This window comes from Orcinus orca, chromosome 19, assembly GCF_937001465.1.
Source record: "Orcinus orca chromosome 19, mOrcOrc1.1, whole genome shotgun sequence".
Taxonomy (NCBI): domain Eukaryota; kingdom Metazoa; phylum Chordata; class Mammalia; order Artiodactyla; family Delphinidae; genus Orcinus; species Orcinus orca.
In genome coordinates this window covers 34,558,865-34,584,443 of record NC_064577.1, presented here as the reverse complement: position 1 = coordinate 34,584,443, position 25,579 = coordinate 34,558,865, and the positions used below count along the sequence as shown (strand labels likewise).

At 58.5% G+C, this 25,579-nt stretch overlaps 1 protein-coding gene and 2 long non-coding RNA genes across 4 annotated transcripts; 1 reads left to right on the top strand and 2 right to left on the bottom strand.

Moving 5' to 3' along the window:
• Positions 1-253: 253 nt before the first annotated feature.
• On the bottom strand, positions 254-15,035 carry METRNL (meteorin like, glial cell differentiation regulator). Its single transcript, XM_004275614.3, has 4 exons — positions 14,646-15,035; positions 9,199-9,584; positions 2,053-2,112; positions 254-1,059 (listed from the first exon to the last, which is right to left on the bottom strand). The coding sequence occupies exons 1-4, from the start codon at positions 14,804-14,806 to the stop codon at positions 737-739; spliced, it is 930 nt and encodes a 309-aa protein (XP_004275662.1). The 5' UTR covers positions 14,807-15,035; the 3' UTR covers positions 254-736.
• LOC125962069 (uncharacterized) lies at positions 7,652-9,192 on the bottom strand. Of its 2 annotated transcripts, none has more exons than XR_007473437.1 (2): positions 7,801-9,192; positions 7,652-7,766 (listed from the first exon to the last, which is right to left on the bottom strand). It is a non-coding gene; the product is annotated as an uncharacterized LOC125962069 (long non-coding RNA). The 2 variants fall into 2 exon arrangements; XR_007473436.1 differs by having other exon boundaries at positions 7,652-7,732.
• Positions 15,036-20,970: 5,935 nt separating the features above from the next.
• On the top strand, positions 20,971-24,906 carry LOC125962070 (uncharacterized). The gene is made up of 2 exons (XR_007473438.1): positions 20,971-23,196; positions 23,759-24,906. It is a non-coding gene; the product is annotated as an uncharacterized LOC125962070 (long non-coding RNA).
• The last annotated feature ends 673 nt before the right edge of the window (positions 24,907-25,579 follow it).

The window sequence follows — 25,579 nt, the reverse complement described above, 5'->3', positions numbered from 1 at the left end:
GAGGTCGAAGGGCAAGATCTAGGTTAACAGGAAGGAGGAGGGCAGATGCTGAAGGGGATGGGGGTGGTCCACCAGGAACGTGGGGGGTACCTCTGGTAGAGGCCGAGCGTGGGGGTAACAGCCTCACTTATAGTTGGGCCCAGTGTGAAAGGTCCCTAACGCCAGGGCCGTGGGGCTCCCTTGGAGAAGCCCTGACGTGGGCCCCTAGGTAAGTGCCACACACCACTGACCAGGGCCGAAGACAGACGCGCCATTGATCCGTCAGAGGCTGGTCTTTATTCCCTGGAATGGAAACAGCCTGCAGCCCCCAAATGACCATGGCTGGCAAAGTTCATTCTTTAAAAAGCAAAAACAAAATGAAAAAACCATAGGTATTTGGCCCCATAAATTTCCATCATAAGAAACAACTTTGAGTGGTACCCAAGCCTGGTGTCGGGTATCGGCTGTGGGCCACGGCCCTCACACTTCACCCAACACACGAGCCAAATGCAGTGACTGCAGATGCTCAGAAAACAGTACGCAACAGCACACGAAGGCATTTTACGACACAGGAGTTTGCTTCCTATGAACATTTCTTTTTTAAAAAAAATATAATAACTTAGTTGGCATGTTACAGCATCTCCAGTCAATCCATCAGGGAGTCCTTGGCCAGAACCAGCGTGTACCTCCCCAGCTGGAGCGCCAGGCACCCACCCCAGTGTGCGTATCCATCGCTGCGGCAGCGGTCACCCAGCAGTCACTCTGTGCCTATCTCGCAGGGGTTCAGCCCCCTCTCCTCAGCGTCCCTGTACATCCTTTGGAAATCCTTGAAGCGCGGGGCGCAGCCGAGCCAGGCCTCCCCAAAGTGCATGTGGCCGGTGAAGAGAAACTCACCGCGCCCAGGCCGGACGCCGCACTCCAGCAGCGTGGAGACGCGCCCCCGCCAGCCGCCACCCTCGCCCTCTGGGGCTGGCCTGAAGACCCTGCTCTTCTGCCGGTAGAGCCGGCTCACGTGCAGGTGGATGGCTGACTCTTGCTGCGCCGGCTCATGGGTGACATCCTGGATGGAGCCTCGGACGACTGCAGAGGAAGGAGACGGGGGGAGGGTCAGCGGTCAGCGGGGTGCTCGCCAAGCAGACAGCACGCACCAACCTCCCACCCCCAGCAGCAGAACCGGGAGCTGACCCTGAACTCTGCCTTCCAGAAATTTTCACTAAAAACCACAATCCACACACAAGAGGTTGCCTAGGGGTCGTCCCCGCCACTCACACCGTCTTGGGCAGAGATGCTTTTCTACCAAGGGCCAGCCACAGAAGTGGAGAAAAATAGAAGATATGAATCACGTTGTGCACCAAGTTTTCAAGTTAAAACAAGAAAAGTCACTGCAGTTAATACTCAAGATCTGCCGCGGTTCCGTATCAAGATCAGACAGAAACGGTGAAGCTTACAGGGGAGGAAGGTGATGGGAGGGAGAAGGGTGGAGAAGGGCAGAGCAGGCACAAGTTCGGGGACACCGCCCGGCCCCAGATCCCCTCTGTGCAGGGCCAGCGAGGAGAAAGGCTTGTACTTCCACCACCCAACTGCCCTGGGAGCCTGGGGGCGCTCAGAGCCAGGTCCCGCTGGGCCGGCTCCATCGAACTCGCCCTGAATGCTGCCACCCTTAACTCGAGAGCGTTTGTGCCAACGTCACAAGCAGGCGGCTGAGTCCCTGATCCCGACCCTGGCCCCACCAGGGCCTCCAACGCCTGCTGTGGTGCCTACAGGGGACCTGGAGGCAGGCAGGGCACTGAGGAGAGGCTAGAGCCAGGACTTAGACTCACACGCCAAGTAGGAAAATGCTCAGTATCACCTCGAATAGGAATTCCCACCTTAAATAGGAATTCCCAGCTCTCTCCCCGCCCTGCACACAGGTCCCTTCTCGGGCTGGGGTCACTCTAAGGAGCAGAAAGGAAGGCCTTTTCCTGTGACTGCAATCAGTGATGGAAGAGGGGCCAAGCCCAGGATCTTCAGCAGAGTCTCCTCCCCCCAGAGGGTTTAGTTCCCCCACGTGGCGGGAACCGCCAGCACACTCACCAAAGTCACTGGTACAGACAGCCAAGAGCACCTCAGTGTGGCTGCAAGGGCGGCACGGGGCTGTGGGGAGAGAAGAGGGTCAGGCGGGGCCAGTGCATGAACATGGGACCCTCCCGCCCACGGCATGTAGACCACACGACATCTTATAAGTCCTCTGACGTCGGGAGCAACTGTCCAGGCCCCGCACCTCTGAAACCAGGGTGCCAAGAGCAGGCGGGGCCTCGACCTCGGCTGCACAGATGGGGAAATGTCTCCAGGGGCCCCAGGCTCACCTGGGCCACCTGCAATGGCGTGAAAACGGAGGGAAAGTGCGGTTTTGCGTTCGATCACACTTAGCTCATTACTGTAGTCGTGCCGGGCAAACAGCCCCTGGGCTCATGTGTAAATGGCTCTTCGGCGCCAAAACCAACCCGAGCTGATCTGAGGCCACGTCCCTGACACCAGCCTGTCCGAGAGCCTCACTCAGCCTCTGTGGCCAGGCCCCCAAATGCCAGGGCCTCCCACTCACACTGCCCGCCCCCACGGTCCCATCTGCCACCAGGATTCCACAGGGGTCAAGGCACTGCCCAGAAGGACCAGGTGACCCTGCTAAAGGCACTGGTGGGCATGAGGGGCACGTCCACCTGCTTCAGCTGTGGGGTCCTCGTCTAACCAACAGGACCAGGTGGTCACCTCCAAACACCTCCAGACACCTTTCACAGCCAGCCCTGTTCACAGGATCCCCTCTGAGACTCCCCAGACCTGGGTAGGGGCTGATTACTCCAGACAAACCAGTCCTTCTTGGTGGACCTCTGCCCTCCGGTACAGCTCTCACCCCACCTTCACCTACTGCCTCAGACTGGCGTAAGGCCTGCAGAAGGGCTGGGGGGAGACAGAAACCTCGAGGCTCTGGGGACTCCCCAGGACTGTGGCACTCCTAACTCAGCGGTGGATTTGGGGAGACACAAGTTTATTATTTGGCTCTGATGTTGCACGTTTCCTCACCTATTTCTAGTTTCTAGGGTTGGGCCCAAGTTCCCTAACAACAGAAATGTTAGGCGTGAACTCTCACGAGGACAAGTTGCCCTCTGCCTTTTCATGTTCTGAAGGCCCCGCAAAGTCCCCAGGACTGGCACTCGCTGGGCCTGGATGAACCTACAACTGTCAGCACGCCTGGCCAGCTGCCCTCGAAGCCCCTGAACCGGGCTGAGTTGTCACCTGCCCAGGGGCTGCAGTGACTCGGGGGCCCTCGAGGAGACAGGGAGATGCACAGGGAACAGGAGGGGCCTCCGGGACCTGGAATATGTGTGGGGGCAACAGAGACCCTGGAGTCTCTGGTGTCCTGGGACCCCTCGGGGATGGACACGAGCATCCGAAGCACCAGCCCTCCCGTCCTGCCCCTAGGCGGGGGTAGCTGTACATGCCCCAGTCTAGTCCAGCGAGTGCCATGACTCACGGGCGCTTCTGTTACGTTATCAGGAAAAAGGAGAAGCCGCAGAACAAGAACAGCCTGTCGGATGCCTCTGGAGCATCTGAGAGCACAGAGCACCTCCCTCCTCAGCTCCAAATCCGGAGCCTTCTGCCCACCTGTGGCTTTTTGTCACGAGTGTGGACCCCCAGCCTCAAGGCCTTTCGTAAAAAAGAGGGTGGTCAACTGGGGGTCCCCCACCTCTAACCCGCTGGGGGCCTGCTACCCACGCTGGGCCTGACAGAGACCCCAGAGTGAAGAAAAGGGGGAGCACAGCCCCGCAGACATCGGGGAGCCTCACATCCCACAAGAGGCGGCATTTTATTCCAGCCTGTGTGCCGAGGGGCCCGCGGCAGTGGGGAGACTTCCCGTCCTGGCGGCTCCCCCAGTGCCCACCGGGTCAGAGGCCCCCACCTGGGGCCTCGGAACCAGGCCATGCGAACTCCAAGCGCGGGTGAACGGGAGGCAAGGTCCACACAAGCTCTTTGGAAGCTGAGACAGGCCCAGGCCACAGACCGCGGTCGAAACCCAGGCCTGGGTGCGTATGATCACCAAGGCCTGGAGCCTTGAGCTCTCTGTGGGTTGTAGGCCCCGGGACCTCAGCTGACCGCTGGGGAGAAAGGTGGCGTGAGCTTGTCCTGGGCTCCCTGCCCTGACTCGCGCCCAGTCCCACGCAGGATGTACGAGGACCCCGGTGGGCCTGGGGGCCGGCGGTCAGCAGCCTGCTGACCCTCCCACCCAAAGCTTCAGCGAGCCCGTGCCGTTGACAGCTGAGCTAACAAAGGCCCCCACAAGACTCTCTCATGACTCTGAGCTTTGTGAAGTGTAGGCACCTTTGTGGAGAACCCAGGCTGTGGACACCAAGAGGAGCAATCTGGAAACAATTATTAATCGGAGTTAGGCTCGTGGAGGCCGAGTGGAATGCGCTGGTTTCTGACACATCGAATCTTGTTTCCTTGTGGGGAAGATGGGGAGGGGGCGGCCCAGGGGCCGGGTGGAATTCTGGCCTGTGGTTCTTGGAAAGGGGAGGGCTGGGATGTGGACGTTGGGAAGATTACTCTGGAATATGCATAAAATGAACTGAATGAAGTAGAAAAAAAACAGGGTCAGGGAGACCAGCCGGGGGCTGCAGCAGGGATGCAGGTGAGAGCGGCAGGTACAGGTGGGGAGGGCGGCACCCCTCTGTCAGGCTCTGGGTAGCCCGATGCCTAGGAGTAGTTTGTAGATGGTGGGATGCTGGTCTGGCGGGTGAGACTGCCCAGGTAAGGATGACTGGGGTGGACACGATGTGTGAGACACCCTCTGGGGTCTTCAGTGCAGCTGCGACAGGTGGTGAATGAAGCATTTTAACAGGGAGGGGAGGAAAGGGAGCAACGCTGCCAGAATGTGAGCAGTATTCGCTGAGCAGAGAGCCTCCTCTGATCATCATGACAACCCTGCACTCACCCCAACTCCAGGCCACAGGCTGACATCGCCCCAGAGGACCCTGTGGGACCTGGCCGGGGCTGGTCGCCACCTGTGAAACCCCCTCTCCCACGTGCGGGCACAGGGAACGCTCAGCCTCACCAGCTCTCTCGCCCGCACCCACTCCCTTCCCTCCCTCTTCCTGGTGAGGAAGCCAGAGGAGTCACACCTTCCACCCCCAGAGTCCAGAGCTGGGTAAGATGAAAAGTAATTTTACAGTGATTACAGGGGCTGGAAAAGCACTGGTGCAGGAATCTAAATGAACCTTAGGGAAAAAATTAAGTTCTCTCCTGTACTGTTTCCAGGAAATAACGAAGTTTCTTTTCACTTCTGAACGTTGCTGTTTATGCCCCACGGCCCATCAAGCCCGCCCCTAAACTCTAAGGTGCCCAAGTGGGATCCCAGCAGGGGTCTGCGCCTCCCAGGCCCCCCAAAGGGACCATTCGCCCCTGGCTCATCAACAGAGCGGTTTCAAAGGGGATGGCGAGATGAAGCACGTCAGAAACTGTGGGACCCAGGCCACACCACCCGGCGCCCATGAGCGGCGATGGGAGTCACTTCTGGGCCTTCACGGCCGGCACAGGGGCAAGTCCTCTTGCCCCCACACCCCTCCGGCTGTGGGTCTAAAACACCACTGTCCCCCCCGCCACCTCACCTACACGCCGGGGGCCTGCTCTGGGTGGGCATTGCACAGAGCCCAAACCCCAGAGCATGGATGTGAGCCCCTGCTTCTCAGCCCCTAAGTAGTAAAAGAACATGCTGGAATCCAGGGCCCCCTTGAGCTGCCCCAGGAGAACCACAGAGACGGGGTCTGCATCTGTCCCCTAGAACCAGACCGAGTAACACCCCCGCCCTCCCTCTTTGGCCACCCTAACGCGTCCCCCAGCCCACTGGGCAATGGGGGTCCTGGTGGTGCCTGTTTCCCCAAGTGTGCTGGGACCCTGGGGAGGATGGTCCAGACAGCCTGGCCAGGTCCACAGTGAGGCTTCAGCACACAGTCCAGGTGTGGCCTGGAGCTTCTTCCATTAGTGAGTTGCATCTGGCCACTTGCCTGCCTTTTGTATCCTGCCAGATTTTTCCAGCGCCAGAGGAAGGAGTGCCGTGTTACTCAGGTGCCTGGCGAGGCCCTCGGAGGAGGGGGAGGGCGGGGGAGCAGGTCCTCCCCTTCCTGCCACGTGGCAGCCAAATCCCGAGTCCCCGGGGGGCTGAAGTCCCCCTGCCACCCGCCTGCCCCTCTGTATCTGCCTGCCTCTCCGTCCTGGCCTCTTCTTGGCTGTTGGCGAGTCCCAGTCCATACGAGGAAGCCGATTATGCAACATGATGGACACGAGGCTGACACGCTCACCATAAACACTCCCTGTGGAACCGCCCAGAGCTGCGGCAGGTGAGCGAGGCTCATGCACACCTCTCCTTCGGGATCCCAGCCCGCGGTGCCTCTTTAATTTCATATCAGCACAAACTGGAACTCGTGATTCAGCAGCGAGGGAGAAGGCTCATCCACCTCCCCAGCAGGTCAGGTCACGGGCATGTGCTCACCTCCACGGCACACACACTGGGGCTTCGGCGCCACTGGTGTCTCCCCGCTGCAGCCAAGGCCAGACAGGAGAGCGCTGCCATCTGAGAGCCCGCCTGGTCCGGGGGAGGTCACGGATGCCAGATGGCCGGCACCAGCATTCCACATTACGTACCCATTCCTTTGGCATTAAAAGCTTAGGGGCCCATCCCTGGGGAGAAGGGATGCACCAGCCTCCCTGATCCCTGCTGCCCTTGTCTCCTTCAGGACAGAGAAGTGCTGGGTCTGCAGCTCCCACACCCTAGGAGCCTTTTGCATCCCCATCTCAAGTTCTGACAGTCACTGTATCTGTGCTGCCCCAGGCCAGTGCCCCGGCCACTGGGCAGATGGACAATCACACCCCACCATCCTCAGGGTCTCCGGCATCCCCGTGAGCCCCAGATTTAAAGAGGCACCCCAGGGCCAGGCAGGCGTATGTCTGGGGGATCAAGGGCACCCCAGCAGCCCAACGTCCAGCCACAGCCACGTGTCCTGTGTGGTGCCCCGGCCAGACGACCCACCCCATCACACGGGGCCTTCTCCCTGCGACCCCACGGGCCTCTCCCAAACCCACTCACTGCCCTAGCCTGGAAACGTAGACCTGGGGTCTGGGGGAGCACAGACCCTGCCCCCAGGGAGGGGGAAAGAAACAAAGTCTCAGGTCCCTAGGGCTGAGCCACAGGCTCTGAGTCACCCCGGGTCGTGACCCCACTGTGGATTTTCCACCAGAGACGCCGGTCTGTGCCAACGGGAGAACTCAGGGGGCAGCACGGAAAGCACCTTATGCCGTGGCCTCCAAGAACCTGGTGGCGGCCTCCCAGCAAAGTGGAACAAAGCCCCAGCGGGACAGAGCATGTGACCAGCAGCCGAATGGCCTCAACCCGTCAACATTTTAATCAGTAAAAGGAATGTTAGCAAGTCCCTAATATCTGCCCCATCAGCCAACTCTCACCATGGCCAGAGACATCGAATTTGGTGACCGGGTTTTTCCAGATTTTGTTTTTATCGCGAGTTTATCTCTAGCGTCCCCCCACCACCCCCGCCAACGATCACTCGCTGGTGATCAAGATAAAGGCTGTTGTGGTTAAAGTTTTATTCAAGTCCTGGGGTTTATGGCAGCTTTCAGCATTCCTGATGGGGTCCTACCCAGGCAGGCACAGGGGCAGGGGGGGAGGGGTCCTACCTGGGCAGTCAGGCCCTGGGGGGAGGGGTCCTACCTGGGCAGTCAGGCCCTGGGGGGAGGGGTCCTACCTGGGCAGTCAGGCCCTGGGGAGAGGGGTCCTACCTGGGCAGTCATACATTGAAGCTCTGTAACAGACCAGTTTAGTTTGAGAGAGGTTTAAGGTTTTGAAAACTCATCTGAGCCAAGAACACAGAACAATAAGATGTAGATTCCCACTCAGGAGAAAGTCTGCATTTCAAATCCTAGTAGGTCTGGTTTTTTCCAATGGAAGATTTTATTCACTAAATTATATTATTTGGGGGGGCTGGCCTAGCCCTCAAACCAGGTGTTTCCACCTCAGCACTGCTGACACTTGGGGATAAGTCACTCTTCGTGTTGGGGTGTCCTGTGCTGATGCCTGGGGCCAGGTCATTCTCTGTGGTGGGGCTGCCCTATGCACTATGGGGTGTAGGCAGCATCCCTGCCTCGCCTCCAACACTCAATGCCATAGCGCCCCCCACTGACCACCATCCTGCCTGGTCACCGCAGGAACAGCCTTCCTGGAACCTGCCCCCACCACTACCCGAGCTCACACCTTCCCCTTGGGAGGCATCTTCCTACCAACTAGTTCTGGAATTGAAGCAGATGGTGCACCTGAGCCCCATTGACCCACGCCCCATGCGCTCAGACCCCACGAGGTCATCTGTACCTTGGAGCAAGGGTTGCACCTGGCCTGGCTGTCCCTATCTAAAAGACAGGACCCTGAGCTTTCCCTGTGTGAGAGCTCTTGGGACCACACACTTCTCTCTGCCCACAGAACTTTCCAAAGACCAACACTGTCTTCCACACAGGGCCCCACAAAGCTGTCTGCTGGCCTCAAAAAAAGGGAAGGAAAATCTAAAGCCAACTCACCGGCCCTCGGCTACCCAGAGACTCCCTCCGGTACCTCACCTGAGGTTCCCAGGTCATCAGAGCCACTCAGCTGCCCTGCATGGCATGGTGCCGGTGCCCTCACTGACACCCACAGATAAAGCGGCTTGTGAACCTGGGAATGGTTCACGATTCAGGACATCCCAGCTCTGCATGGCTCTGGAACGTGAATCAGACTCAACTTCCACCCAAAACTCAATGTTTCAGGGACTGCAGCCGACGCCAAAAACACTCGGCCAACTCGTGTGTCAGAAGAGATTCTGGGGCAGTTTGGATGGTAACAGCACCCATTTCAAATCTCAGTCAAAACTGGTCCAGGGGAGAAGAGCATATTATGGGCCAGGACCGTGTCACAGCTCTGCTCTGACCTGTGGCCATCGTCCCAAGTCCAAACTGCCCACAGCACTAACGGGGCACCTGCTCCCGGGAGGGCCCCTCGGCCGCCCTCAGGCAGACCTGCCAGGCCTGAAGCACGGACTCGAGCAGCATATTCAGGGGCTGTGCTGAGGTGGGGGTGGGAGATGATCGGGGGGTCTGGGAGACGAGAGAGGACCCCTGAGGCCACCACCCCACCCTGGGCACCACACTCACCTGACAGGGTGTGCAGGTCTGGCCCCGCATGCCGGCTGGTCAGCTCGTACTGGAAGCCCGTGGTCCTCCTGCTGATGTCCTGCTGGGGTGTCGCCTCCACGAACAGGCCGCCCTGCTCGAAGCTGAAGCACGGGGCCTGGCCGGGCCCGAGGTCCCCGTCCCGCACCAGCAGTTTCAGTTCTCCAGTCTTTTCCAAATAAATATTGGCCCCGGACGAGCCCCTGAGGGGCTTGATGCACAGAGTCAGGTGCCGGGAGGGCGAGAAGGTGTTGGGCCGCAGGTTCACGATGAGCGCACCGGTCGGGTACATCCACTCGACAGTGCCCGCGGAGCAGCGCAGGTACACCTGCTCTACCTCCTTCCTGTGGGCCTCGTGCGTCAGTCCGCTGTGGAGGGGGAGATTCGTCAGCTGGGAGACGCCTGCTCGGGTGTCCGAGCACCCCTCACCCACAGGCAGGCTGGCACCGTCTCCACCCTGCAGCTCAGGGCCCATCTCCAGGGAGGGGTGGCCACACGGCCTCCCCCGCCCAGTTCCTTCCAGCGCACCGGCTCCGAGCGCTCTGGTAAGTGTGGGAGCTTCTGGCTCCCAGACCCTCTCGCCACCTGGACACTCTGTTGGCCTCTGAGCCCGTGTCCTTGGGAAACCCCTGAACAGGGGCAGTGATGGGTGCAGTGGAGGTGAGAACCAAGGAAAAGACGGCTCTTCCAAAAAATAAACAGGGAAACACCAGTGGGACTTTGGCACCAACCCAAGTTCCAGATAAGCAAATGAGGGCCAGGAAATGTTGGTAGATTCCCACTGAGTGTGAAGACCAAGGAGCAGATTCAAGTTACAGGAGGCACGCTGGAATGCAATGCACATATAATAAATAATGCACTCCAGGGAGCAGCTTTTAAACGAACTGGGAATGTTAGCAATTTGTGGGGGGCTGTGTAGGTTGTTGGTGAGTTTTGTCTTCAGGATGCCCGTTAGGCACAGTGTTCATATTTTCCTTAAGGTGATGATGTGACTGCTTTTTCATTCATTTGCAAACCTGAAGACCCTGCATTGCCAATAGTATTTTTTTCAAAGCAAACACAAATAGCATCAAAGCAAGACACAAAAGTAAAGTAAAGGTCCTCCACAGGGAGACACGGGAAGGAATTGTGGAAAAGCAAAGGGAGGGGGACACAAAAGGTCCGCAGATAACCTGTCTTCCCGATGGGGACTGTTGGGGAGCCCAGTGGGTTTCACTCCTAATAAAAAGCAAACAGGAAAAAATGAAGTGTGCTATGCTCTTGGGGAGGCAGGTCTTGAGTAAGTCATAACATTATGTTTTCGAGAAACTGAAACCATCAAAAACGTTCAAGTTTCCCCTACTCAAAACTGTAATGTAAATGTCAGCTTGTGGTAACGGTTACGTCATAAACACCAAGCAGCCCGGGAACTCAACGGTGACTTCAACTAAGTGTTTTATTACATGAAATTTGGTTCTGATCAGATCTCAGACAGGTTCACCCACATTCTTAGGATTTTTATGTGAAATAAACAATACTATATTCAGAGCCCTGGCCTGAGTGAGTTACCAGAAACCTTTTCTGCAGAGGAGAAAACACATAACATATGGTTTGCATTTACTGTTGGTGACTCATGCTCCAGGCCCCGAAAAGCCTCACTTTTCATGCAACGGCCAGCTGCAAGCTAGGGATGCACAGTCACCCTGCAGACCACATCAGAAGGAGGTGTCAAGGAGGTGGACTCCCTCCTCACTCCACTCCCCACCCCCAAGGCCCTGGGTCATGAGCAGCCTGGCCTCAGACGCCGAGCAGGGCTGCACACACAGAACAGACTTACAAATTACAGTCACATAAAACTCACACAAGCTCATCTGACACATAGGAGGGGATGGGCATAATTATAGTGCTGGGTGACAAAATTAGACTAAATGGTGTGTGGTTGCCACAGATGACTATAATCAGCTCTGCGCTTACGCAGCCAAACAAACTTTATCACAGTGTCCCTCCTCTCCTGGCTCCAGCCTTGAAGGGCAGCTGGACACTTGCGCCATGCCCAGACACCAATCCTCAACTCTCTCTCCCACAAAAACCACCCCTTCCAAGGCTTCGCTTCCCTCTTGGTGGGAAGAGGGGGACCTAGGGGTTTAGGGAGTGGAGACCTCACACCAGAGGCTGTGGGTACCTCTCACGAGGTTGCCTTAACCCCAACAGTGGAGGGTGAAATGGGGAGGCCCACCCTCCACCCACGTCTTGGCAGGCGCAGAGGGGGCCCTCGTGAGGACAGATGGCCAGCCCATGCTGCCCAGGGGGAGGCGGACCCGAGGCTGGGGGCTGCCATCCACCAGCCTGCGTACATGACCACGTGCACCCAGTTACTCACACGTCACTCGCCTAAAAGGGGACTAGGAACAAAACGACAGTGGACACGTGAGAAATAAAGCGCCCATCACTTCACCCTCTAACAGGTCCAGCCCGTCCCCGGAGCCTGCACGGGCCCTGCTCTGCCTCCTCTCTCTCATTCTGCTAAAACATCAGGACCAACAAGACTCTCACTAAGCACCCAACACAGGAGTGTCCACACTCTCATCAGAGCAGCAGCTCCATTCAGACGGACATCTGCTCAACAAAAGTGCTGGAGATGCAAAAACACACCACATCAGTCATGGTCACTGATGATGGTATGTTACAATCTTCACATGACATGCAGGTGACATCCTAACTAAGAAAAATGAAATAACTGCTTTCTGATGTTATGACAGAGCTATAGGATGCAGAAAAAAACTGTGGTTCTATTCAACCTTAGGAAACTGAGAAGACTGATTTGATCTTGGATTATTTAAACTGAATTAATGCATTAAAAAAGAGTTGGCAAGTGTCACCCCCCCCCCCCAGGAGGACACATCTGTGGAGCACCTTTATGGGAAAGATGGCAAATTCCAAGTCGCTATGGGGACTGTCTGACAGGGTCAGTGTGGTGGCAGCAGAGCCCACACCACTCACAACCATAGCCTGGCTCAAACCCTGAGTCACCAGAAGGAAGTGATGGTCTCTTTTTGAATAAAGTCAGGAAGAGCTTCTGATCAAGGGTGAAACCAATAGGCGCTCCTGCCTGGAGTTACTTTTCATTTCCCCACCTTGCAGGAGAGATAGCCCAGGTGTGACATAACCGGCAATGCCCAGCCCATCGCAGTAGGAAAGTTCACGGTCCACCTTTATGACCAGGGCCTAATAAAGATAGGGCACGTCCTGCCCCTGCACAGGGAGAAGGATTTCAAAACCTTCTACTTAATTGCTTGGAAACACCCAGAAACACATTAGGCCTGTCAAATGTGAGTGGCCAGTGTCATAAAAAACAAATCCCTTCCTATCAGGGGATCAGAATCCACCCGGCACATCAGGGTTTGCACCACCCTGTGCTGTCTTTAGAAGGGCTCATAAAAAGTCGTAAATGCTATAGAGTCAGCAGGCAAACCAGCGCACCAGAGTAAGAATCTGTCAGCTGATTTGTGAAAAAAAACGATAACTGGGGGCAGCAATTACAATGCAAGGGGGGCTTACGCTCCAGGAATGTGACCTGGCCCTGTCTCTGCTCCAGATCCCGCCCACAGCTCCTACAGCCACTGCAGCCGCCCTTGGCCGGGTTCTGCCTTTGGGTTGAGTGGAGGACACTGGAGGGTGTCCAAGTCCAGGGGTCCATTAGCAATGATGGAGGAAGAGGGGCCGCAGGTAAGTGGCCCTTCTTCTCTCAGTAGATAAAGAGGATGCACAGGAACAGGAAGGTGAAGGGATTCCTCTACCCACTGCAAACACCTGCGTGGTCCAGGAGCAGGTTGGCCCCCTGACCAGCCCTCGCTCACAGCTCCCTCTGGGCTCCAGGGGAGGCATCCTCTTCCAGGCACATGGTCCTCCAAGAATGTGAAAAGGATGTCAGCTCCTCCTCTGGAAACTCAAGCTCACAGGGTGGGACTGGGTTTCTGTTTTTGATCTGCTGAAGCAGGACACCCCAAGGCCTCAGTTTGGGGATGCACTGATTCATCCAGCAGAGGCTGCAAAGCAGGGAGTTTAATTACCAGCGAGGGGGAGAGGGCAGCCCCAGAAGAGTGTGTCAGAGTCAGAGGCTCCCCGCCAGCTCTGTGCTGGCGCCAGCATTCTCCAGGCCAACCCTCCCCCAGAGCTCCGATCTGCCACTCAGGGCTCCAGTCTCAGCTCTACCACCCCTGCTGTGGTGTGAGCTGGGAGAACTTCTGCAGCAGGGAGGGTGGGCAACACCAGCCCAAGCTCAGGAGCCCAGGACCTTCACTCTAGAAGGCTGGGAAGCGGAGAGAAGGGAGCAGGGTAATTGCCAGTTTCCACAGAGAACTGGGTCTGTACGTATCCAAGAGGACCAGCAACTGCCCTGCTGACGCAGAACCCAGCACAGTGGCACAACCCTTACCTTCTCGGAAAAAACTGTCTTCACTCAAAATAACCCCGTGACACCCCACAGCATGAGGTGTCTGCCAGCGGGAGTCTTCCCATCAGAAGTCAGGGACTTAGGGGCCCAGCACGGTGGGACACAGGGACACACCCAGATCTAAGGGCAGCACCGGCCCATAGCGTTTTCGGAGAAGAAGACGCTAGTATCTCCCTCTGCGAACTCCTGAATCCGCAACTGCGGAAGCCCAAGCAGTCTTCTCCGACAGCGAGGTGCCTGGCTCGGGGCCGGCGCCCTGGCGGACGGAGGTTCTCTGCGCCCTCACCCCCACCCCCGCCGACGCTTGTGACTTGCCTGTCACACTGCAGTTTTTTAAAAAAGTCCTCGGCTGCCTGCCTTGGCAGAGGGCGTGAAGGGGGGGTCGCAGAGCCCAGCGCGCGCTGCCAAGGGCGGCCTGACCTTCACGGGCCGGGGCGGGGGGCTCCGCCAGGCCCCGAACTCGCCCTGCGCAAGGTGCCCGCCCGCGGGTCTCCGCCCGCACCGACGTGGTCAGTGCGCGGTTAGCGCCAGGGCCCCCGCTCCGACCACCGGAGCCGCCGCTCCCTCCTGCGGACCCGTCCGTCCCTTCCCGCTCGGCCCTGAGCGCAGGCCCGGCTCCTCCCGGCCCGGGGCGCGCAACTCCTCGCCGAGGGCAGAGCCCGGGAAGGGCCAGAGGCCGACCCCCGCCTGCCCCCAGTGAGGGGTCGCGGGGTCCGGGCTGCGGCTCTCGGGGAACCAAGTGGGGAGCGGCGCGGTCCGGCGCGGGGCGAGCGGGCTGCTGGAGCCGACTGACACCACCGCGCTGCAGGCGCGCCTCCCCCTGGGCGTCCGCCGGGCCAGGGGACCGGGACGCCGCGGGCTCTTTTGTTCTAAAACCGGGGGCGGGGGAGGGCGGGGACGGCACTCAGCCTGGAGAGCGGGCCCCCGAGCCCCCGCGCGCTTGGCCCGCGGGGAGGGAAGTGGACCCAAGGGCTGGGGTCGCGCCGCGCGAACTCACCTCCCCTTCCAGCTGCACAAGTCGCTCGAGTACTGCGCGCCCGCGCCGCCCAGCAACACGGCCAGCAGCAGCAGCAGCGGCGGCGGCCCAGGGCCCGGGGCGGGGGGCCTCGGCCACAGCTGCCCCGTGCGCCCCCCGGCCGCCCGCGCCGCGCCCCGCATGCTCTGGCTCCGGCTCGGCCGCCGGCCCCGCGTCCGCGCCCACCGAGCAGACCCTCGACCCGGCGCTGCCAAGCGGCCGGGCTTCGAGTCCAGGCGGTCAGGTCGTGCGCCCCCCGCGCCCCCAGGGCGGCTGCCCGCCCATCCCCGCCGGAGCCGGGGCCGCCCGAGCCCCTGGAGCCGCTGGAGCCGGGCGCGGACGTCCACGCCCGCCGCCGCCGCCTGAGCCTCTGAAGTCTGCAAGTCCGCGGTCCCGGTCGCTGCTCAGCTGGGGGGCGGCGCCCGCCCGGCCGCTCCGCCCCGCGCGCCGGAACTCCGCCCAGTGCGCCTGTGCCCCGCGCCCAGGGATCCCGGCTGGACGCGGCGGATACCGGAGTCAGCGGCGCGGCGGGGACACTAAGCGTCGGGGGGCGTGTGGCCCGAGGGTGGGACAAGCTAGGACGCCGCGGAGAGGAGAGGGCCCGTGAGGGACTGGGAGAAGGGTCCGGGAGAGAAGAACCAGGCTGGAAAGTGAAGTTTCGAGCGGGAGGGGGACGGGCAGCACCGCGTCCCCAGCCTGTACGATGCGGGGGCGGGGTAGAAACCCGAGACCCCAAGTACGTGCAGACCCAGGCCGGGCGCCTGGCCAGCAGGTCCGTCCAGCAGTGGTGGTGCTGTGGCCCCATCGTGCAGACTGAGTCTGGAATGGCCTCTGGGCTGTAGCAGGGGCACCTGGCCGTGCCACTGCTGTGTGACCAGCCTGAGGCCGTCAGAGATGTTCCTGGCACCCACCCTCCACAGGATTTGAGTGTGCTTTGCGGAAGTTCAGACTCTGTCCCTTTCTGCGGCCCGCAGGGGAGGGGAGGACCAACTGTGGCTGCTGATGTGGCTGACTCACTGTTGAGTGTGCGGTGGACCCTGGAACACCCATTCCACAGAAAGGCTCTGAACTTGCCTGTCGAGGCCACCGCTCCTGTGCATCACTGCTGTGCTCCCTGCTGGTCCCCACTGTCCCTGCTCCAGAGTTAGTCTAGCAGCCGATTCACCAGCTTTGCTCTTGATTCTTCGTGGTGGGGACCCTCTTGTGCATTGTAGGAGTTTGGCAGCATTTTGGCAGTGGCTGCCCCCCATCCCCAGGCTTGGCAACCTGAACTGTCCCCAGATACTGCCAAATGCCCCCTGGGTGCCGAATTTCCCTGAGGTCCCTGTTCTAGTGCGACCCAGCCTAGTGAGTGCAGCGTGATGAGAGTGGCTGCCTTCACCAGGTGGTCACTGGGGCCCCCAGGTACCTGACATCCAGTGGGGGAGACAGGGGGACATAGGCAACCCAGAGGACACTGGCCTCTGGAAGGATGATAAGGGTCTGCCAGGCAGAGGGAGGGAGCTGTGGCACTCCAGGCAGCCATCCCTGGGATCACAAAAGCAGGTTTTTCTGCTTCCTCAGACTCTGGTGTTGGTCTGAGCGAGCTCCAGAGCCTGAAACAACATCAAATGGTGGAGAAATCTGACCTTGTTTTAGCATTTCTTTTCCAGGCAAGATATATTTCAGGAGGAATTTCGAGTGACCTGCGGGGGAGGGGAGTGACTTCCTGTGCCTATTATTTTCATGTTGCACCCTTTCATCTGGTTAGAGGTTTGGAAGTCTAATTTGGTTGTAGGGATGGAATCATCACCCTCTGAAGAAGCCAGAGTCTGCAGGTCCAAAACAGATGGGGCTGAGAGACAGCCGCTCTCAGGAGTGCTGGGGCAACAGTGGGGGCGTTGTTCCACCTTGAAGGGGGTTACAACTGAAGAATCTGTTAGGGCAGCCCTGGAACTGTGCAGGTCAACCTACCCAGCCGAAGCCCGGAGCAAAGACCCTGCCTGGTCAAAAACAGTGATGTCATCCCAAGACCCAAAGTCAGCTTTGAGGCTAGAGGACTACACATGTGCATTCTGGGCTTGGGGGCCTGCTGTACCCCACACCACACCCCTGTTGCTGCAGGTACCAGGGTGCAGAACTGCTTTGAGAAGTGAGCCAACTGAAACTGCCACCCAGGCCGCTGGGGAGAGGGGTCTACTCGTTGGAATCTGGAAGCTGCAACCACCTCTGTGCCCGCCGAGCCTGTCTGCACAGCAGCACTTCTTACCTCGGGCACTGCAGGTAATAAAGAAATGCTTTATAAGCAACCTGGCTGGGCACATCCACCCAAGAAGGACCCTGTGGCTGGTCAGGGTCCAGGTCTTCACACAGAGGAAGAGGCGGGGCAGCTTTAGGGCCCTTTCATATTACAAACGCGGAGTCAGTGCTACCAGCCTGAGTGACCTGCTCAGGGTTTTAGAATCCTCTAGTGACCGCTGGACCAAAGGGGAGAGCCGTCTCTGGGGCGACACGGAGCTCGTTCCCATCCCAGGCTCAGGGCTGTAACCTAGAAGGCTGCCAAACCACCTCTGCCCCGGTCCATTTCCCTAAAACAAGCTCAGCACGATGGTGCATGCAGCACTGACAGAGCAACGACACAGGAGCAAACGCTGCAGTCTTCAGTTGATTTATGTCGGTATTGGCTCATTGATTATAGCACCTGTGCACACTAATTGGAGAGGCCAGTAAGAGAGGAATCTGGGGCAGGGGAGGGGCTACATGGGAACCCTCTCTACTACCTGCTCAGTTTTCTGTAAACCTAAAAATTAAGACTATTAATTAAAAGTTCTGGCAGTCTTCTTGGAAGAATCTGATAGGATCTTGGGACCATCAGACCTAAGTCTCTGTGACAGGCCCTCACTTCTGGAGACACAGGTGCCTCTGGATTCCTGGAGGGTCCCTGAAGCAGGAATTTCCAGATTTCCCTCCTCCTGACAAGCGCCAGCCTCAGGGTGCGGCTGCAGCAGCAGAACTGGTTCCTCATATCGGCGCTCAGCTCTGGGTCTCCTGGCGCCTCTTCGCCCAGCAAGGTGGGGCTGATGAGCCCTCCTGGCCATGCAGAGCCACTTCCTGGTGCTCGTGGTGTCAGCTCTTGTGGGGGCATATGATGTTTGGGGTTGAGGCAGCAGGATGAGATGGGTCATGTCTGTCTGAGGCCACCCATGACAGCCTGCCCCGCTTCATGCCCTAGGGCTTGGCAGGGACAGGGAAACCCTGCAGGATCCCAGGCAGTCGGAGAACCTTGGGGTGTGTTAGTCCGTGGATGGCTGGGGGGGACACTTCCCAGTGAGGCTTACTGCCAGTTAAACCCAGGAAGGGGCCACAGCAGTGTCCCCACCCATAGCGGTAAAGGAGATGGGCGTCATGGTGTCCGAGAGAAGCTGGGCACCTCCCAGCATTCACAGTCCTCCCAACACCAGAATGCCCGCTGGAAGGCAGGGTGCAGGACCAGACCCACTGGGGTCAGATGGCAAAGCTGCCTGTCCCCACACCTGGGTGACAGCCCCACCGTCCTGCCCGAGTACCTTCCACAGCCCCAGGAAGCCAGAGGAATGGGGCACAGGCGGCAGAGGGATGGGGCTCAGCGATGACAGAGGCCACACAGCACAGCTCAGCATACTCTTGAGGTGCACGCTCTGGGCCTCGCCTCTGCTGCGTATGGCGGGGCGGTGATGTGGGCGATTCCCACAGAGCTGCCTGCCCCACCCCATAGGTCCATGCAGAGCGCGTAGTGAGGGAGTCCGTGGCCCAAACTCAGGTCAGTATCAACCTTCACTTGTGATCTGTTCATTCACTCAAGAAATGTTTCCCTGATGCCTCCTGGGCACGTCTCTGTGGGGCGTTCCAGGGGTGCAGCCCCTGACTGGGGCCAGCCCGAGAGGCAGCAGTGGTGGCCTTCAGTGAGACCATGACCCATGGTTACGGCCGGACAACTGCAGCTCCCAAGCGTGCAGCAGGTGACCGTGCTGCCATCTCTCCAGTCGTTCTTTTTTTTTTTCTTCTTTTAACATCTTTATTGGAGTATAATTGCTTTACCATGTTGTGTTAGTTTCTGCTGTATAACAAAGTAAATCAGTTATATGTATACATATATCCCTATATCCCCTCCCTCTTGCGTCTCCCTCCCACCCTCCCTATCCCACCCCTCTAGGTGGTCACAAAGCACCGAGCTGATCAGTTGATCTCCCTGTGCTATGCAGCTGCTTCCCACTAGTTATCTGTTTTCCATTTGGTAGTGTATATATGTCCACGCCACTCTCTCACTTTGTCCCAGCTTACCCGTCCCCCTCCCTGTGTCCTCAAGTCGTCTTTATTCCTGTCCTGCCCCTAGGTTCATCAGAACCTTTTTTTCTTCTTTTTAGATTCCATATCTAACAATATGATATTTGTTTTCCTCTTGCGGACTTACTTCACTCTGTAAGACAGTCCAGTCGTTCTTTTAAGTGTGGCAGGGACCCACCACCCGAGGAAGGAGGCTCGCTGGGGTGGGGTCTGTGGGGCTGGACACCCTTTCCCAGCCTCTGAACGTCGGGGTGTGGCAGACCCTGTGGGTGATGGATGGACCTAGGCTCTGACATGGCCCTCTTTCTGGTCTGGTTCACACGGGCAGTGGGGTCAGGGTCTGTTTCTGAGTCTCATTACCTGCAAAGTGGGTGGGGTCTCGATTCTCAGGGAGATGTAGGGGGTGTGACATCATCACACAAAGCCTCATGTCAGGTGGGTGTGGTAACCTTGGCTCAGCACAGATGTTGATTCGGGGGTCAAGGTGCCATCTGACTCTCAGCAGGACTCGGGACCCTGTGGGGGGCACCTTCTTCCCAGCCCCCTCCCCACCACTCTCCCCAGAGCATGAGTTCTTTGAGACACTAACACAGCCCAGTCGCTGTAAATGCTTTCATTTTTTGCCCAGTCTTGAGGTCTTCAAATGTGTATTGATGGTCATTCTCTTATTCAAAATGTCCAGTCACCTGAATCTGCTCATTGAAGAATCAACTTCCTCCCCTAGAAACTGGACACTTCCAGAAAAACGTTAAAAGTTTTCCCAGGCATGTCCAGGAAATTCTCTCTTTGGCATTCAAAAAATATTTTAGAGTACTTGCCAAATCACGTACGTGGGTCACGTGAAAACACCCAGACCCCCACCTGCTGAGGGAGGTCCGCACATGGACCCAGCACCTTCCCTGCTCAGCCCCCGGGCCTCCATCATTTCTGCCACTCTGTTTCCTCCTTCGAGGTCATTTTTGCTGATCTTCTCATAGGGACATAATTATTGTAATCGTGGTGAAATGATGGATCATGAGCAAATGCTTGTAATTTAACATTTAGCAACTGCAGCCGGCAACATGTAATTATGACGTGAAACGGCCCGGAGAGTGCTGGCTGGCCCCAACCCAAACACCTTCACGCAATCACCTACTTAACCTAATCTGCTGGCATGTTTGCTGTCTGTGCGGCACCGAAAAGTGGGAGGGAGAAGTGAGGGGCTCCTGCCGGTCTGCCAGGTGTGTGCACGGGGTGAGCAGTGAAAGACAGTGCCGGGGGTATGATTAGCCCCGCGCCCACATCGCCACCTTGTCCAGCCTGGCCTTAGCAGCATCCCACTCTGCCAGGTGCTGAGCTGTGGTGACCCCACAGCCGTCACACCAGCAGGAATGTCTCTGTACCCGGAGTCCCCTGAGGCAGCGCCCCTTGGGGGAGAAGGACCCCAGCCCTGCACCACATGTTTGGTGAGTACGTGCTTCTCATGGTCTAACAGCCCTCCTCACTCAGCTCACGCATCACTTCTCCTGGGAAGCCTGCTGGGCTCCATCCCAGCAACTGTCCCTGGCAGCTACAGGCCAGGCCTGGCAGTGCCCTCAGCACGTGCACGTTTCTACAACCGTGCAGTTGCACCCGCCCTGTCATCAAGGCTCCTAAGCTGGGCTGGGATCACCCCTGGGCCTGGAGACTCCAGGGTGGTGATACTGAGAGGGCAGGGTCCTGGCTGCTGGGGGTGGCGTGCCAGGGGCCAGGCCCAGAGATCCCGCTTCTGTGCATGGGTGCCAGCCTCACTGTCCACATCTTCACCTTGTGCCAGGCTCACCGCTCGACTGGAGCTCCCGTATGTTCCCATACGGGAGAATGGGAGTAGATGCTCCTCTGTCTCCCAGTAGGTGCTCACATGGGCTGCTCCCTAGTCAGCTGCCGGTTGAACCAGCTTCTGATGAAGGACTCAGAACCATGCTGCCTCCCTGAGGAGGGGAGTTTCTGACACAGCAATTACCAATTTATGTCCCAGTTGTGCCCAAATCAGGTACCGTGCGCCCAGCATCACACACCCTCCGATCCATCCACCCGCTGTCAGCGCGGGCACATCTGTATGTGTCTTGTGTGCACATTTGTTCATTTTCCACTGGGCCATTTATAAGTTGCAGAAGTCATGACCCTTCACCTTTAAATTCTTGAGGAAGAGTCGCCTGCCCCCAGGATCGTGCCAACACCACTGTGGTTCCAATAGCAGGTGAGGAGCTCACAGGGAGATGAGATCCCTCTGCAGAGAGGTCCGAGTTCCTGTTTTCTCAGTTGTTCCCAAAACCTCCCATATGAGGAACACAGCCTCTCTCTGCCCCTCCCCCAGCCCGCAGCCCTGCCCCGGGACCCACCAGCCCAGGGCAGGCGGCCCTGGAGGTGCCAAGCCAGCAGTCCCATTCACATATGAATTCCCAGCCACACCTGCTGACAGCTGGACACAGGGTGAAGGGGACCCTGTCCAGCCCCCTGTGGCCCTGCACCCCTGTGCTTGCACATGGTGGCCTGTTCTGTAGGCCCAGGAATCTGGGCATCTGGCTTAGAGAAAGTGACCAGGGGAACTCTGGCCTTCAAGGAAACCAGGTATGAAATCCCCTTCCTGCCCAAGAAAAAGAGAAGGCAGGTTCAGCAGAGGGTCTGTGCACACCCTGGACGAGCCCAGGCCCACCTGAGCTCTCCCCGCCCAGGTCCCACAGTGCAGGCACACCTTGGTCCCAGGGGAAGCGACACATGCTGGGGACAGGGGTGGGGGATGGAGTGGATAGTGCACAGTGCTGTCACCACCTGGGAACTGACCGAGTGGACTGGGCTCCCCCCATTTGCGGCCCCAGCTGGGAGCCCCAGGGACAGGCCCTCCCTGAGTCAGCTCTGGGTCACCGGCACCTCAGTGACTCAGCCCAGGGAAGCAGGCGAGGGCGGCTATAAAACACGCTTGTCTGGAGCCTGTGGGGTGGGGCCTCATCCCCCTTGTGCAGTTAGCCTCCCTCTCACTCGCCCAGCCCTGGGGAGAGGCCACAGTAGGCCGGGCAGCTCAGGGCTACCTCCACTGGAGGGGCTGAGGGCAGGCCTGTGGGCCCTGCCATGGGGCTAGGGGGGAGGGAGGGGGATGACCCAGTTAATGGAGAAGGCCGGAGGTGTCACTGCGGCCATAGGCCATCGTCCACTTGCCCCGAGGGTTCCTTCTGGATGGACAGTGCAGATGAACCAGGAGAAGTAGGGAAGGTAGCCTTGGAGGACTGGGGGTCCCCTCGCTGAGCTGGTGGCCCGTGCGGACATGGTCGTGTGAGATCCCATGTGCTGTGTGGTCCTCACCTTCCCTGGGCCCCAGAACCCTGTGCAGGATGGGTGTGGAGTGCGGGCCCTGGGGGTCTGGGGAGGGTCCAGGGGGTGATCACATGGGCGAGGCAGACCAGGCGATGGTGTCGAGGGGACACAGGCAGGGGCTGGGGGAGGGACAGGTGTTGGGACCTGGGGCGGGAATGTGCAGGTGGGGCCGACGGCATGAGGAGTGTCAGGTCAGGTCACGGGTGCGGCCCCCTGAAGAGGACGCAGATGAGCTCACCAGGCAGTGAGCTGCTTTCATTACAAACTCGTTCTTCTGGCCTCTGAAGTCATAGTGCGACGTGTGCTCTCCTTAAAGAAGGCAGAGGAAACGTTTATTCAAGAAAATACTGGGTGGGAGCTGGGAGCAGGGCCCAGGCGACAGTTCATGAGAACCGTCAAGTTCATGAGAAGATGTGGGCTGGGCCCCCCAGCTCCCAGCCCCGTGGCAATGTCCCCAAAGCAGCATTCCCCACCCCCCGCAGTGGTGTCAGCCTCTCCCCCGACATCCACGTCTGAGGGGGTCAACCCTGTGGTTCCTGGGGAAAGGGTGACAGCCTCCCCTGAGGCTGCTGAAGGTGGGTACGAGGTGTGACCCATGAGGAGGTGGGCTATACTCTGGAAGAGTGACTTGGGTCTTCTGATTTATGGGAGCACACGCGAGGGGATAGAGGAGGGTGTGGGGTGCAGTGGAGGGAAGATCAAGGTGTTGACAGGGGCCCACGAGCAGAGGCTGCAGCTGAGGTCGCAGTGCGGGGGTAGGAAGGGCTCTGACTGGTTGGCTGGCTGTTGGCTGAAACACGGTCCAAGAGACGACCCCGCTGCGAGTGAATGGGAAATGCCGGATCTGCCTCTGTTTCCTGCAGAGGGAAGGGGCTCAGAGGCTGAGGAGACAGAGCATCAGGTGAGACGCACTCACCCACCTGGGAGCATCCAGACACAGCTTCCCCCACAACAGTGAGGAATAAACCCTCGAGGGGAGCCCTGGCAACCCTGAAGGGCTCCGATCCCCTTCTCTGTGGGTCAGAACTTAGAGTGGGAGGCACGGCCGCTCGGTCGGAACCCTAAGTGCAGCGAGAGTGATTGGCTCCTGGGGTGACCGGGCCCCACGGGGGCGCTCGGCTGCCAGGATCAAGGTGGGTGTGTTCACCGCGATGGACAGCGAGGAAGCAGGTCACCTGGCACAGACTGTGGCCTTGGTGTTCCTAGAAGTGAGACAGATGGGAAGCCTGCTGGATTCTTACTCCATCTGTGTAAGCAGAGAAGTTCTAGGTCAGGTGAACAAAAGTCTAACCCGGATCATAAAAACAGAGTCATGGCTTTGACATCAGTTCCCAAACTAGGGCGGATTTACAGGCCTGGAAGCCCCCAAATGAAGGGGAGGCCAGGTGCCCTCAAGGAGGGACCCCCATACACGGCCAGCAATTCATATTATTACTCTTTCTCCCCCACCCCCCTTCCCCAAGGGACCAGCGGCCTTTCACCAGCATAACTGTGCCTCAGGGAAAAGGAAATGCTCAGAAATTTCAGGATGACTGCACGCTGCTGCCTCTGAACTGACCCTGATTCCAAGACCCGAAACATCACTGGTGTTGCAGTCAGAGTGGGGCTCATGGAGGTCAGGTGGTCAGTGGAATCTTAGCTCAGGTCCACCTCGCAGTGAGTCCAGCGGGTCCCAGAACCCATCCTGCGTCTATTTCCCCAGTTCCAGTCTGGATTGGAATAGGCACCCTCAGCAGCTGGCAGAATCCCATATTGCTCCCCTGACCTGCAGAGTGAGGGCTCTTCTGGTGGGAAAGGCCAGGGAAGCCACTGGAATAGCCTCCACCGAGTGAACCAAAGTGACACTGCGTTCCTGGAGGGACGGCAGGGATGAGTGCCACCATCGGGGGCTGGCAATTCCCACCACATCCCCATTCAACTGTCCTATCTGGCAGAAGAGAGTGGGTCTTGGAGAGTGACAGTGGATTATCATCAACTTAACCAGGCGGTGACTCCAATTGCAGCTGCTGTAACAGCTGCGGTTCCATTGACTGAGCAAATTAACACATCCCTCGGTACCTGGTATGCAGCTAGTGATCTGGAAAATGCCTTTTAATCCATCCTAGTCCAGAACGCCCACCAGAAGCAGTTTGCCTTCAGCTGGCAAGGCCAGAGATACACCTTCACTGTCTTAGCTCAGGGGTACACCCCCTCTGTAGGCCTATGTCACAATTTAGTTCTCGGGGAGTTTGAGCCATTCCCTTCCACGAGGGGGCACGTTGGTCCCCTGCCTTGATGACATCACGCCGATGGGAAGTAGTGAGCAGTAAGGAGCAACTACTCTAGACTTACTAGTCAGACGTTCGCATGTCAGACGGTGGGAACTACATTCAACTAAAGTTCAGGGGGAGACTTCCCTGGTGGCGCAGTGGTTGGGAGACTGCCTGCCGATGCAGGGGACACGGGTTCGTGCCCCGGTCCGGGAAGATCCCGCATGCTGCGGAGCGGCTGAGCCCGTGAGCCATGGCCGCTGAGCCTGCGCGTCCGGAGCCTGTGCTCCGCAACAGGAGAGGCCACAACAGTGAGAGGCCTCGTGCCGCAAAAAATAAAAAATAAAGTAAAATTCAGGGGCCTTCTCCCTCTGCGTGGGACATGCTGAGACATCCTTCCTAAGGTGAAGGTTGAGCTGCTGCATCGGCCCCTCCCAGAACCACGGCAGAGGCACAAGCCTCGTGGGCCTCTTGGGGTTTTGAGGCAACCTATCCCTCACTTGGGTGTGTTACTCCGGCCCATTTTCTGAGTGAGCTGAAAAGCTGCTGGTGTGAGCGGGGCCCCGAGCAGAAGAAGGCCCTGCAGCAGGTCCGGCTGCCCTGCAGCTGCGCTGACACATTCTCTGCATGTTATTTGGGGAAAACCATCTTCACTTGCATTTACCCCATCTGTAAATGGACCTGATGAAATCATGGTGTGGACCCTGCAGGGGCTGCGGGGGCCCAGGTGGTGCGTGCCTAGGCTCCAGGATGGGTGAGGGCCCTGCTTTCCTTTGTGATTCAGGAGCATGGACCCTCCTCTCCCTCCGTCCTCCCCACTGTCCAGTACTGACCCCCCCTTAGCCCAGAGCAGCAGTGGCAGCCACTGGAAAGCGCTGGTGTCGGTTTTACCCTGGAGCGTGGAGGGGCCATCTGACTCCAGGTACCCTGGGCCCCTCGCTGATTCCTGGTGGGGAGGCGCCATCCCACCACCCCTAGACTCTGCCGGCCAGCCTCACGTGTGATGGAGAAAACGAGGTGAAAGATTATGATTGA

What these genes read in the sequence shown, in the direction of transcription:
- METRNL (XM_004275614.3), bottom strand. Translation starts at nt 14,806, where the DNA reads ATGCGGGGCGCGGCGCGGGCGGCCGGGGGGCGCACGGGGCAGCTGTGG. An exon ending in AGACCTGCACACCCTGTCAG is followed by an intron (nt 2,113 to 9,198) that starts GTGAGTGTGGTG and finishes CTCTCCCCACAG; the next exon opens with CCCCGTGCCGCCCTTGCAGC. An exon ending in TGTCTGTACCAGTGACTTTG is followed by an intron (nt 1,060 to 2,052) that starts GTGAGTGTGCTG and finishes CTTCCTCTGCAG; the next exon opens with TCGTCCGAGGCTCCATCCAG.